Genomic DNA, 15,667 nt, shown 5'->3' with positions numbered 1-15,667 from the left:
AGTCCTTAGGTCACACATGTAATGGCAGAGTGCAGCTAAACCGCTCTCTATTTTCAAGCACGATCTGCAGAATTTTTAAATGAACTATGTATGTGAATGGAGAAAATAACATGAAATAATGAAAGAAATCAGTACAAAAACAGTTAAGCAATACTAACAATGAAACTACTCAGTCTATACACCCCCTGAACCTGTAGTTACCCTATATTAATCTACTGGCACAGAGATATCAGGTTTTCCAAAATTCATCAACTCCTATGTCCAAGTAGCATTAAAGGGGTATTCCCAACGCAAACATTTATGGAATATCCACAGGATATGCCATAAATGTCTGATAAATGCAGGTCTTAGCTCTAAGACACGCACATATCCCATTTTACCAGGTGCAGCGGCCTGAGGCCACCACATCTAGGCGGAAAATTAATGGATAGATACAGCTCTCACCATTTAATTCTATGAGAGTTATGGAAAGAGCCAAGCCTGCAATCATGATAACCTGTTGAAGGGATCTTCCAGTCGTATGTACTTAAAGGTAATCATTGTATAATTCAAAATTCTGCAACTTTCAATAGGGGGTTTCCATTTGGTAGAATTTTTAAGTTCTGAACTTGCACCTTCCTGTGGATAGGTGATAAAGATTGTTTATTGGAAAACATTGTGCTGCTTAAAGGCGGCCCTATTACATGGGCCAATGATCAGGCAAACGAGCGTTCATAAGAATGCTCATTCCCGATCATTGCCCTGTGTCATACCAGCAATAATCGTTCATCGGCTCTTTTATGAAGAATTAAAAAACCTCGTTGTCGGCAGCACATCTCCCTGTGTAATCAGGGAGATGCGCTCCCGACATGATGAAAATGCGTAAGGACGAGCGATCGTAGTAACGAGCGCTCATCCCTATACATAGCTATCATTGCGCCATGTAATAGGAGCAAATCAGTGCCGATCAACGAGCTGTCTCGTTGATTGGCGCTCATTTGCACGGCTCATGTCGTGTAATAGTACCTTAGGTGTGGGATTTATCAATGTATAATTCCCCAGTGTTGGATAGAAAAAGTAAAGTCATAGGAGAAAATGGATCAACACCTGGAACAAGCCCAGTGGGAACATCCAGGTATGTATATAGAGGAGATGTCTAATGGAAAGGTGTAAGCACTGGTTTTACTTGTACACCGTTCTTACTTCATAATCCATTTTGGAAACTGTAACCTTTCCGCAAGATTTTTTCTTCTAAATCTAGTTTTTTATTTCGGACTGCAAGGCTCAGGGGAGAAAAATAATTTCACTAACCCTGACACCAGACCCAGTCAAGCCCAAGAGGCTCTTAACGATGTAACTTAAGTATTTGCAAAGCTATGTTTTTTTCTGAGATGTGGTGTCAATTTCTCTCCCTAAAATAAAGATTTCTGGTAACGGTTATATTCACTGAAAAGCATTACCACCATCATCCATACTTCACATATTAGTGTGTTTCTTTCACAGATGGTTTATTGAATTGAACCCGATACATATTCTCATATTCATTTTCCCCTTTTCACCTTCCTCGACAGTTTTAAAAGTGTCTAGAAAATGGGGAGTAACGAAGAGGGGTCGTAAAATGCATCAAATCTATTAATGTGAATAATTTTTTTAATGAAAATTATTGATCTAAAATATTCCAGCCATGAGGTGGCGTAAGTAAGAAACTGTCTAATGTGTCTACAAATTGTGTCAAATTCATCATGCCATATACGCCATTTTGATAAATTTAGCGCAAAAATTTAGATAAATCTCTCCCATTGTGTATAAAAAAATTCAAAAACAAAGATTATATATACACTATTCAGCCAAAACATTAAAACCACCGGTCTAATATTGAGTAGATCCCCCTTGTGACGCCAAAACAGCTTGGATCCATCGAGGCATGTACTTTACAAGACCTCTGAAGGTGTCCTGTGGTATCTGGCACCAAGATGTTAATAGCAGATCCTTTAAGTCCTGTAAGTTGCAAAGTGTGGCCTCCAATGGTCGGACCGGTTTTTCCAGCACGTCCCACAGAAACTCGATCAGATTGAGATTTGAGGAATTTTGGAGGCCAAGTCAACACCTTCAACCTTTTGTCAAGTTCCTCAAACCATTCCTGAACAATTTTTGCAGTGTGGCAGGGTTAATTATCCTTTAGGAAATACCGTTGCTCAGAAGGGTTGTACTAGGGCTGCAACCATGTTTACGTAAGCGATAAGTGTCAAAGTAACATCCAAATGAATGCCAGGACTCAGTTTCCATTTACATTGCACAGAACATAACACTGCCTACACCAGCCTGCCTTTCCCATTGTGCGTCCTATTGCAATCTCTTCCCCATGTAATTGACAAACTCGCACCCGACCATCCACATGATGTGAAAGAAAACTTGATTCATCAGACCAGGCCACCTTCTTCCATTGCTGTATGGCCCAATTCTGATGCTCACTTGCCCATTGTAGGCACTTTTGGCAGTGGAGAGGGGTCATCATGGGCACTAACTATTCTGCGGCTACGCAGCCCCAAATGCAGCAAGCTGCAGTGTAATTTGTGTTCTGACACCTTTTTATCATAGTCAGCAGTAACTTTTTCAGCAATTTTTGCTACAGTAGCTGTTCTGTGGGATTCAACCAAATGAGAATTGGGCATCCATGACCCTGTTGCCAGTTAGACCCGTTGTCCATTCTTAGACCACTTTTGGTAGGTACTAACTAACACCTGCAGTTTTGCAAATGCTCTGACCAAGTAGTCCAGCCATCACAATTTGGCATTGTCAAAGTCACTCAGATCCTTACGCTTACCCATTTGTCCTGCTTCCAACAAATTAACTTCAATAACCAATTGTTCACTCGCTGTCCAGTATATCCCACCTCTTGACAGGCACCATATAAACAAGATAATAAATGTTATGCACTTCACCTATCAGAGGTTTTAATATTATGGCTGATTGGTGTATAAAAATAGTAAAAAAGTACAAATACCAGAAAAAGAACAAAAACAAAGATTGCCACCGCTAATTCAATCTATACCCCAACTACACATTGACAACCAAATAATAACATACACCAGTACCTAAGTTGGTAAAAGTAATTCCACTCTCCCCACTACATGCATGTGAACCCAGTCTCTTTTATGCTCGAGTATTTCACTGGGTTGATCGCTCGAGTCATGTGAACAGCTCTGTGTCCAACCACTGAATGAGGCAGCTCTGCCAGTCTTACATGGGAAATCCCAGCAATATCTGAAGCACCAATCAGCTGCCTGTATACAGCCGAGTCTCTGAGTATGCAGCAGTGAAAACTACTTATCACCTACCATAACAATATGCAGCCAGCAATTATTTATTACTCAGAAGGTTACAATAAAGTATGATTTACAGGAATAAGTGCTTCCCATTTCTTATCAGAGTAAGTATTTATAGGGCACAAGAGCTGAACACGGATTCTGAGTTACAGCATTTATTCTATCACAGAACTGCATTCACAATTTTTCAGGCTTCAGAGCTGAAGTCTCCCGGCAGTCCTTACTGGCTCAATGTCTGCAAAAAGTTTGGTCTATTAATTTGAATTCTGATTTTGTTCCTACAACAGCTACTGTGCAGTAATCTGATGTACAAAAACTACTGTTCCACAGCATTATAGGTGCTCAGCTAAGATGTTAGTGGTGTGTCTGTTTACAAGCTTGTCGACTGTTTCCAATAATAACCAACAGAGTTATGAATACAGCTCTGGTTGGATCTGTTCACACTTTTTTTTTTCTTCCGTCGGAGGTATAGGTCTGTATAGTATTCTCCGACATATACTTCTGACAGAAGGTTGCGACTATTGTATCACCAATAGGCTCCCATTGTAAAAAAATACCAAAAAACGTATACTGCACGGTATCTTTTCTTTACTGAATGCCTCTGTATGGAAAAGCGTAGCAGATGGTTTTCCTACACAGAAAAGAAAGTTATGCCGGCGCATAGCGTTCCAGCTTATGCCAAAAGGACACACTTTTGGCATACTCTGGGTGCATGGAACTCTATGGATACGTTTGGGATATACGCCAGGAATAAACACCAAATGTAATTAAAAAACAAAGTGTGAACAGAGCCGAAGACCTCATGGACACAGATTGCAATATGAGAGGTACGCAGACTGCAATATGGTAAGCATGAACACTGTATGAACCTATATTACGGTCAGTGTGGTTTCACATAGTGTTTCCATGCACCTCCATGTGCCACAGTATTTTCCACTAGACACAATGCTTTAGGGGAGAATATTATCTATAATACGGTATGTGTTGCATATCACATTTGTTTTCCATGGAGTCCTTGAGTAAAAAACCTCCATGTTGCTCAATGTTAAATTCAGATGTTCCCCAGAGATCCGTACAACATGGATCCTAAATATGCTTTTTACAAAGTTACTGAATCTTTCATAGAGATTATATTTATATATAACCTGCAAAATGGTGCTCAATAGTGAACACACACTTTCAATTTTAATGATTTTGAATCTTACATTTTTAAATATTTTTGTTGCATGAAGTACAGGAATATATATATATATATATAGTATAATTGAAATACATATTATATGTCAGATGATATTAGACTAGATAGTGTTACATGGTGTCCATATATATAAGGTTACCTAGAGTAAACCGCGTCCCTTGAAATGCTTTATCTCAAGAGAGGGTTCTCTTCCAAGCTATAATGAGTTCTACAAAGTAGGTCCAGTTACTGGAGATGGATCCTATAGGATTATTTTTAATACAATTACACTTACAGATAAATGAACAATACATGGATAAATAAAAAAGACATCTTACTTGTCGGAGGTCGATGAATGCCAACTGCAGTGTATCTTCCTGGAATCCGGGAACAGGGTCAGAACTTGCAAACACTGAAAAAGCAAATAAAATACAAATGGTAAATAGATCACATTGATAACTGGCGTTAATAATACATTTATAATATTCGTTGCCACCAGAGGGTTAGCCTAGCCCACCACCGTTCCTCCGCTGGACCAGCAGAAGACAACCCCATTTGAAGACAGTTTCAAGCCATTTACTTGCTGCTAGGCAGAAACCTTATGGAGCTGATTCACAAATAACCTATTAAAATGTATTAATAATGATATGTCCTCGGAGTGCAATGATAATAACGGCATAGTTTAGAATGCAGAGAAAAGCAAACCTGCAAATGTTCTGTACAGATTAGTGGTGGGCCTCATTTCCTCTGGTGGGGTCAATGTAGCATTGAATATGCTATCTAAATATATAGAGAAAGGACCATGTCTGGCACACGAGGAGCCAAAATGCTAATTCTGCCTACAGAATCTTAATCATAATGATAAATGTTATCAATTTCTACGTTGGTGATGATCATTAGGCAATCACCAGTGAAACGACCAACAAAAAGATATACTGGCATAACAACTATTGCAGGGATATTTCTGTGCAAAGTGGTTAGGGACCTCAATATGGACAAGTATTACAGATTTTTCTACCTGTACTAGTGTCCTTATCCATGTCTGTATTGTGTCTGTTTTTTTTTTGTTGCTATAAGGAGGTTGTCAACTGAGGACCACCACCATTTGTGAGGCAGCTACTCCAATCAACTGATCGCCAAGGATCCAGCTGCTCGAAACCCTGGAGATTAAATTTCTAAAATGTACACAGCACCAAGTGAAGTCAATGGACAACCAATTAATACATAGTTGCACAAAATCTTCTTTGCACTGGCTCTGTGCTTTAGCTTATAGAGGGGGTCCTAAGTAGGGGGCCCCATCTATGCATCCATCCTGAGTGGACAATCCCCTTTAATGCATCGTAAAGTGTTTATTAACACAGCCTTCAAAAATTGCAGGCAACGTTTCAACTCTTCCAGGAGTCTGTGCAACTTTTGACAAAGACTCCTGTGTGAGTCGAAACGTTGCATGCAATTTTTTGGGGCTGTGCTAATAAACACTTGATTTTTTTACCACATGGATGCGGTCACAAATTTACTTACGATAGATATAAAGATCTAAAATGTGGGATTTTTTGGACGTTGTGGAAGTTTTAGCATCTTTTGGATCTTTCTAAAGTGAGTGGTGTAGGAGTCCAAAACTATAATCCCTTGAGTCATATCCCTCTCTTTAATCATGGCTGGATGTAAATAAAGATCAAAATATTATTTCAGCCTCAGCTGACCACTATTGTTAAAATACAATACGAATAAAGACAAAAATAAAAAATACTGCCATACTGCCGAAACATTCAGGACCTTAACTATAGAGTCAATATTGGCGGCAAATTCACTCATGTGAATGAGGCCAAGAACTTGTAATCATCTCTGTCTGTAACAGAACAAGTCAAGTATACGACGCAAAGGTGAGATGATTTAAGGTGGTATTGTTGTAAATCCTTAAGGTATAAAATCATTGGCAATCATTTGTCAACTGTTATTTACAATATTTCATAAAAAGCACTTTATATGCTACTCTTTATAACTTCATTTGTTATGAGCCCCTTGTAAAATTGCCATCACACAAATTACTACTCATAGCACTAAATCTGTATTCTTAACATGTCAGTTATGCAGCTTTTTTCTCTCAATTACATTATATTCTCAAGATCTTCTCTGACTTAAGTTCAAAACATGCAACATGCTATGATCATGGAGAGGGCTTATTGATGCCCCGAGGGGAACGATTACAGCAGGATTTTGAATGATACTAATTCCAAAGCTGTCAACATATATTAAACATCTGCTTTTGTTATAGCGTCTCCTCCATGAAATAGTTCACCTCTTGTGAGACAGCCATTAAAAACGAGACTCTTAGAGGTGGGAATGAGCTTAACATGCACACATCAAGTGTAAGCCTCTAAGCACCGGCCTGGAATGCCATTCTCCACATCTAAAGTGGATGTCACCATAGAGACATCTGGAGAGAGAGAGTGATTTTTCATTGGAGGTTCTTGAAGTCTTTAGAAAAAAAACCTTAAAGGGAAGTTAAATATGCTTGGATTACCCAAATTGTAGCATCCGTCAATGTGGACTTTAGCACTACTTTGTTAATGCCTTGAAGATAACTTTAATTTCCATCGAACTTACTACCTATTGTCGGTCTCTATTGTAAGTAGGCGCTGTTCACAAATAACACCAAAAAAGACATATAAATCATATTTATAAATATATAAATAGAGTCGGCCATAAAATCAAATCATTCAACAGCAGGGCTCTCCGATATAAGATACAGGTGTGTGTCCCCCTATCCTTATAAGACACCTTCAATTTAAAGAACCCCATTTACATCACTGCCCACGACCCTTGGGAGAAACTGATGTGAAACACCAACCAGGTTGCGGGACCCCCAATGCAGTGATAAAAAAATACATCTGTGCTCCATATTTCCTCTGTTACTTTGTAACTCTGACAAAATCTTTTTTTTTTTTTAAATAAGATTTGTCATTTTTGAGGATATGAGATATATCGTTGACCAATAGTTTGCACTTACCACTTTATTACTTGGCTATTACTTGTAGTATGATATGAATTGTTTCACTGTGTAATATTTGTATATACGGTATAACCCTCCTGTTAGTGACTTTTAGTCATTATATAATTGTTCGTTATACATAGGCTGGTGTTTAGAGAACATTGTTCCTGTTACCAGGGTCTTGTTGGCTGCCTTTTGTACTTGCTCTATTGGAGTAAACGCTAAAAAAACCAGAAACCTCATGGATCCCATTAAAAGTCATTGGGATTCATCCTGTTTTTTTGGGATCCATTAGAAAATGGATCCGTCATACCCATTTTGGCTTCATTAAGAATGAAAGCAATGACAGTAGTGTGAACAGAGCCTAGCATGTGTCCTATGGAGACAATAGGACCCTCAGTTGCTTTACTCTTGTGGTTACAATACAAAGTGTAACCCGTACTATAAGAAAATATACAAATCGGAGCAAATTATAACAAATGCACTGCTCCCTAGTGTATATCAGATTCTATCATGTCACTACTAGTATGGTTGGCTAGAAAATAACAGGCAATACTACCTGGAATCTCCAGAACACGCACTATAACTGTGATTTACACTACCGATTCTAAAATAATGTTAAATTGCCCAAAAACGGAGTGAGCGCAGGGCCTGGCGGCTGTAGGGGGAGACAGAGAGGACTGATATCCATGTTCTTGCATGAGGCTTTAGGTACAGAGTTGCATATTATTTTGCAATTATTATACAAGAAAACCTAATCGCCCAGTTACAAAAAGAAGGGCACTATCTTCACCCAAAACAAACCTCAATAGGGTTAGCAAAATGATGCAACACATTTGCGACACAATTGCGCACTGATAGCATCTTGTAATAATAAATATCTTAGGACCACTTTCAAGTTTATGAATAAAAAACAATTGCACATGGACATACGGCAACCACTACCTCCATAATGCGGAGATGTCAGATCAGTCCTCGCTGGCAATAATAAAGCACTGCAGAGAAACACAGCAGTAGTAAACAGAGGAGGAACCAAGTTTTATAGGACACAAGAAAGATAAAAGTGCCTCCTATCTGCCTTATATCCTTCCCTGGGGAGGGACTAATCATGTGATCTCTCCTATACAGATGGCCATGCCTAATTTATTCTTCACATTACACACCTGCCCTTATGAATGCCATCACAACACATCATAAATCATGGCTTCCAGTTTGGAATGTCATATTTTCTCGCCGTGCATGGACTTATAATGTATAATGCACTCATTCATTGTACTTTGCGAGTCACCATAAATACATAGTATTGTGCTGGAGCCGCCTAAAGATCTGGAGAGAGTGCTATTTTTGACTATATTATTAGCAAATAAAATAGAGGACTATAGAATATTTCTTATTATGCACACAAGCTTTTAGACTATAAGGTGTATGAAAAACGTATGTTACACACCCCTGTAAATATGTCCTATTAGGGCATATGGACACCATAGAGCGGGGTCCCCCGCTCAGAACCCCCTCTATTAACCAAAAAAAAAGTAGCTGCAAGTAGTGGCTCACTTTCTGCTGGACTCATCACAGCCACGTATTAAATGGTCGTCTGTTCATTTAAATTGGCACCTTTGTAAGACTACATACAAATATAAGACCATCCAATAACTTATGGCCGGGGGTTTCAGAAGTAGGGCTTGAGAAGTTCAGCAGATGATCGGGTCAGCTTTCTTGAAAGACAACCTCTTTTATTTTTACAACCAACCAGATATCATAATTTTCCAAATTGACTTTTTTGGTTGTCATCACCTCCAATAGCAGATTTAGGCTGGATTCACACGAGGTCATTACGTCCGTAATTGACGGACGTATTTCGGCCGCAAGTCCCGGACCGAACGCAGTGCAGGGAGCCGGGCTCCTAGCATCATAGTTATGTACGATGCTAGGAGTCCCTGCCTCGCTGCCGGACAACTGTCCCGTACTGAAAACATGATTACAGTACGGGACAGTTGTCCGGCAGCGAGGCAGGGACTCCTAGCATCGTACATAAGTATGATGCTAGGAGACCGGCTCCCTGCACTGCGTTCAGTCCGGGACTTGCGGCCGAAATACGTCCGTCAATTACGGACGTAATGCCTCGTGTAAATCTAGCCTTAGGCTCATTCTTAGAAAAAAATATATAGACATAACCTTATATAGCCCTGAACTTTGAATAGAAATACAGTATACAAACCCTGCAGACCTGAGTATTGTAATACACTCCTGCGTGGTTATGGTACCCAGCCACAGCAAACCTTCTCATTACTGGGACTGTAAGGGTATGTTCACACGGGCTATTTTCGAACATTTTTTGGGCCGTAAACGCCTCCAAACATCTGCCCATTGATTTCAATGGGAAAAACTGCGTTCTGTTCCGACGGGCCATTTTTTTCACGCCGCCGGTTTGAAAAACGGCCGCGTAAAAGAACGGCCACGAAAAAGAAGTGCATGTCACTTCTTGGGACGTCTTTGGATCCATTTTTCATAGACTCTATTGAAAAACAGCTCCAAATACGCGAGTGGCTAAAAAACGTCTGAAAATCAGGAGCTCCGTATTTTGAGACTTTTTTATTTTGCGTATGCACATACCGCTAGGCTGGAATCACACATGCAGTTTTTGATGCAGTTTTTTGTGCCTTAGGAGTGGATAATTAGGGGTGGATCCAAAAAGAAGAAAAAGCATAAGGGAAAGACTGATACTTCTCCTTTCATTTGCACTTACTCCTGTATTTGATTCTAAAACTGCTACAAAAACTACATGTCTTTAGAGGAGTTGACCAGGATTAGAAAAGGATCTGCTTTTATTTCTAGAAATAGTGCCGCTCTTGTCCATTAAGGTCCTTTTAAACGGGCCAATGATTGGCAAATGAGCATTCATAAGAACGCTCGTTCCTGACCATTGCCCCGTGTAAACAGCGCAACGTTCAAACGATGAACGAGCGAACGCTTGTTCATCAGCTGATGGGATCATTTATGCAGCTAATAAAAATGGTCGCGAGTCGGCAGAACGTCTCCCAGTATAAACAGGGAGATGTGCTTCCGACATGATGGAAACGTATGAGGACGAACGATCGTAGTAACAATCGTTCGTCCCCATATTACCGATCATTGCTCCTGGTGAAAGAACCAAACGAGCGCCGATCGTCGAGATGTCTTGTCGGTCGGCGCTCGTTTTCACGGCCAATATTACGCCAAGTAAAGAACTGTTAGTGGTGTCTGTTGTTTCATCTCAGCCCTATTGACTTGAATGGAGATGACCTGCAGTACCAAACACAGCCCATGGACAATTGTGGCGCGAATTTTGGTGGATGGGAAAAAACAGTTACTTTTTCTAATCCAACCCTTCAGAAACGAAACGAAATCCTAATCTATCTCCCCCACTCTTGGAAACGAGGACTCCTGGTAATGAAGACTCAATTTTCGTGTAGGGCTTGACTTTAAAAAATGCCTACTATTGTATTGTATTGTAGTATATTATCGTTGGTCTTTTTTTGTGTTTGAGTTGTGCAGTAATAGTTGTCATACATTTAGCAAAATCTGATTGAATGCTACAAACATGTTTATAGGAATGTTCAGTCAGATATGTGACGATATCAGCGAAGCTCACATTATAATAACTAATTATTTAAGCCTCGTAATTATCACACATTAACTTCAACTTCCCTTTAAAGCCGTTTCCAAACGAAGAAATAATGATAACGAAAACCAGTTGAGCACCTCCCCTCCTGCGTCTGTAAAACCTAAAAAGCCATTTATCAATACAGTAGGAAGCTACCTGCCATTTGTGAGTTATTTGCACACTCTGAGTGCTAATGGAACTGTCACCATTGTAGCCATTAATCCCAAAATGTCAAAGGAGAAAAGCTGGAGGAGGCCGATGAGAAAGGTTATAAATCACGAGGAACACAGGGATGCACAGAATCTGCCTGACAGACCTTATGAATGAAATCCAACAATAAAAGCAGCTTTTAGATCCAGATCTGCTCCTATCTGACAATCTTCTCGCTGCACAATGAGCTGTCATTAGAACAATAGAGAGTTCTTCATTGTATTTTGTTACCATGTTGTTGTTATTCCCGACACTTTGTAATATTGTAAGCTATCATGTAACATTCACCGTCGTCATTTCGAAGTACATACATCAGCAGGAGTCCCGGTATTCTCAATAACAGCAATTATTGAAACATATTGCGGATATTCAGAGATGTTATTTGTCAGAATGGTCCATATGGCCATCTACAATCAGTCATGTGTCAATTAGCGCTTCGTAAGATAGATCTTTTATCTTTTAATGAAGCAGCAGTATGAAGCCATCACATGTTGACTGGGCATACAAATCAGAAATGTTGATCGCCTAGTATTTTACATTTATTGTGTCCTATTAAAACACTTTTTTTTTTTTTTGGGCTGACTCTATAAGTTGTTTTCTTTGGGAGCAGTAAGGAATGTTTTGTTTTTTTCCTCATTAAAATACTGTATCACATTGACAGATTCATTTAAGGGGTTGTCTGGTTTAGAAAACCCCCTTTTTTTTAAATCACCCTATTAGGGCATTCTGGAAAGAACATCTCTCTCTGGAGGACCAGGCATGTTCATCCATCACATGGACAGTCTATTGATATCATTGGCCATCATGTAATGTCTCATTTCCCCAGTGTTGGCAGTGCAGAGGAATGTAACATACTCCTGCTGGGTTTCCCCAAAGTTTACAACTGATCACTGCAGAATTGGTCCTAGCAGTGGGACACACTGTGATCAGTTTTTTTCAGGGTGGAGAGGGGTAGTGAGAGACTTTTAACAAAAAAATATTTTAACCCCTTTAAATTGGCATGACATTTTTTTTTACTAAGCTGAATCCTTGGCCAGTTTTCCATTTCCTTATTTGCTAATGGTGTAGGACACTGGGAGGGAAGAGATCATTTTAAGATCGACATCCCTTTCCATAGTTCCATAGCTGCACTGGTGGCCTTCCTTGAAAGTAAACTACTGGATATATGTCATACATATGGATCACTCTGATTATTCCTCTCTTAAGATGATATTTTAAAGATGCAAAATTTGTATTCACAACACCACACAGATAGAAAATAAACACCAACTGAAAAGCAGTAAGGAAGTATGCATATTGTTTATAAGACTAGTATATGTTGGGTGTCGCGCCCCATATATAACCAATATTGGGCAGTTTTTGACAGGCCAATAAAACCAGTATAGTTCTAGTAGTTTGTCCTGAGTGTCCAATTTCACACATACAGTTAGGTCCAGAATTATTTGGACAGTGACACAAGTTTTGGCATTTGACCTATTTACCAAAACATATTGAATATACAGTTATATAATCAATATGGGCTTAGAGTGCAGACTCGCAGCTGTAATTTGAGGGTATTCACATCCTAATTTGAGGAAAGGTTTAGGATTTACAGCGCTTTAATATGTAGCTGCCTCTTTTTCAAGGGAGCAAAAGGTAAATGGACAATTATCTCAAAAGCTATTTAATGGGCTGCATGGGCTATTCCCTCGTTGATCCATCATCAATTAAGCAGGTAAAAGATCTGGAGTTGATTCCAGGTGTGGCATTTGCATTTGGAAGCTGTTGCTGTGAACCCACAAAATGAGGTCAATGGAGCTCTCAATGAAAGTGAAACAGACCATCGTTAGGCTGAAAAAAATGAACTCCATGAGAGAGAGAGCACAAATTTTTGGAGTGGCCGAGTTAACAGTTTAGTACATTGGTATACAATGCTGGCATACAGCACACTGGTGATCTCGTGAACTCCAAAAGGCCTGGACATCCACAGGAAAGGCAACAGTGGTGGATGATCACAGAATCCTTTCCATGGTGAAGAAAAACCCAATCACAACATCTACCTAAGTGAAGAACGCTCTCCGTGAAGAGGGTGTATCAATATCTAAGTCTGTCATAAAGAGAAGACTTCATGAGAGCAAATACAGAGGGTTCACCACAAGGCACAAACTATTAATCAGCCTCAAAGATAGAAAGGCCAGATTAGACTTTGCCAAACAACATGTAAAGAAGCCGCTCAGTTTTGGAGCAGCATGAAACTAAGATCAACCTGTACCAGAATGATGGGAGGAAGAAAGTATGGAGAAGGCTTGGAACGGCTCATGATCCAAAGCACACCACATCCTCTGTAAAACATGGTGGTGGCAGTGTGATGGCATGGTGGGGGCAGTGTGATGGCATGGAAATGGTTTCCGTTCGTCTCCATTGTGCAAGGGTTCCGTCATTTTGACAGAATTATTACCGTAGTCGACTACGCTATTCATTTCTTCAAAATGACGGAACTCTTACACAACGAACACAAACAGACACCATTTGCACCGGATCGTCACCATTGAAATCAATGGTGATGCACACGGAAACCTATGGTTTCCGTTTGTTTCAGTCAGGGTTCCGTTCCGACGGAAAGCTCAGATGGAACGTCGGAACGAAGCCCTGACGTAGATGTGAACAAAGCCTAAATCACTCACTATAACCACAAATATACTGGAGCTATAATATGCCCATTGACATCTCAGTATGTTTTTGAAATTTGGTAATAATCTGCAGTACCCGGAGGAAACCCATTTACGCACAGCGAAAAAATAAAAATTAAATGCAGATTGTGCTCTTTGCCAAAATTGAGTCAATGACCCCCGTAAGGCAACAATGCTACCCATCATGATGCTGAATGTGTTTAAAGGTTTTACTCCAACTATAATAAAAATTGTATTTCGGAGGAGGCCTTTTTTGGTGGTGCCGCCTTTAAGCAAATTTCTCAGCATATTTCCTAAACAGTTCTTAATATATGTTTAACTCAGGTCATTAGTCAAGACGTAAACTTGCTGACATTAATAGGTAACCGTATAGGAAAAAAATCCAAAATATTTGTTGAATGTTCAGTAAATACCTATTCCACCCACTCAGTGGCCTCTAACCCCAATCCTTGACCACAAGAGTCGCCAGTCTGTCTGGAAACACGTCTAATAAGGGCACACAATGTGTTGATATCATGACATGCCGATGGCACTGTCGGGAAAACTTAGGAGCATTTAATGGTGATACTCCCTAGGCTGTCCCATATACTATATCTACATTTCCTTAGTGGCATAATTCATTAGTGAGATTCCTGTAGAAAACCTGACACGTCTACTATGGATTAGAATGACCTGAGTAGAATTTCCTCGGGGGAATATACACAATGACACAGTGTTTCATCAACTATTAGTATACAACAAACAGATTTGTAGCACTGGTAGCAGAATAGTCTGAGACGGGATCCTGGAATGTTCACACTTACTGCAAAAGTCTGAAATTTAACATCTACATCTAACACACTAGGGCCAATTTTCATAGGATGCTCATTGACCTCTCAGTATGTTTTTGAAATGTGACGAGAATCTGCAGTACTCGGAGGAAACCCAATTTGCACAGGGAGAACATACAAACTCAATGCAGATGTTGCCCTTGATCACATTTGAACCCAGTACTACGAGGCTATGGTCTGCTTCAACTCTCTCCAAATAGCATGTAGATGGCTATAAAACTAGGTACACCAAAAGCATATATTTATTATACACATACATTTATACACATACATTAGTGTGCAAAAGTTACAAAATACAAAGAAATCTGTTTAGATTTAAGAGTTGATACTTTATCAAGGTGTATGGCCATTGTGCCGGCCAGTCATCATAGCTAAAAAAAATACTTTGGCTCCATATTTGCACCAATCACGGGCTCAACACAGTGACCTTTCAGTTTAAATATTCCTTACATTGTGTGTAAATCTCCCAACTTACCAACTCCAAAGCAGCCCAATACCACCACATTTCCTCCTCCGTGCTTGACAGAAGGAAACTTTTACATATGTTATTCTCTTTCATCCAAGCACCTCAAGATTAGACTTCTTGGTCCATAATACTCTATCCAATCATCCACCATCCAATCTCTCTGTTCTTTTTTCCCATTTCTATTTGCCTCCTTCAATTATGGATTTGTTATTGAAGTTCTATTTAATGAAGCCAATTTAGGACCTGGATGGTTTCTGTTTGTCAAGCTAGATTCTGGTGAACATCTAATGTGAAGTTCCTCTTCTTTTAAAGATTTGTTAAAATCAGATCTTCTCTCAAAACCAGTGATTCTCAACCTTATCACCATGTGAAAAA

General features: G+C 39.6%; 1 protein-coding gene across 4 annotated transcripts in view; it reads right to left on the bottom strand.

Annotated features, from left to right (window-relative positions):
* The window catches only part of EXOC6 (exocyst complex component 6), a 210,220-nt gene that overhangs the window by 38,748 nt on the left and 155,805 nt on the right, over nt 1-15,667 (bottom strand). For all 4 annotated transcript variants that reach the window (XM_075841004.1, XM_075841006.1, XM_075841005.1 and 1 more), the window contains one exon: nt 4,821-4,894. In XM_075841004.1, coding sequence (XP_075697119.1) covers nt 4,821-4,894 — 74 coding nt within the window. The remainder of the gene's footprint in view (nt 1-4,820; nt 4,895-15,667) is intronic.

The sequence above is a fragment of the Rhinoderma darwinii genome, chromosome 11, assembly GCF_050947455.1.
Source record: "Rhinoderma darwinii isolate aRhiDar2 chromosome 11, aRhiDar2.hap1, whole genome shotgun sequence".
In the NCBI taxonomy this organism is placed as follows: domain Eukaryota; kingdom Metazoa; phylum Chordata; class Amphibia; order Anura; family Rhinodermatidae; genus Rhinoderma; species Rhinoderma darwinii.
The sequence above is the reverse complement of the archived record's forward strand: the minus strand, read 5'-3'. Positions and strand labels throughout refer to the sequence as shown.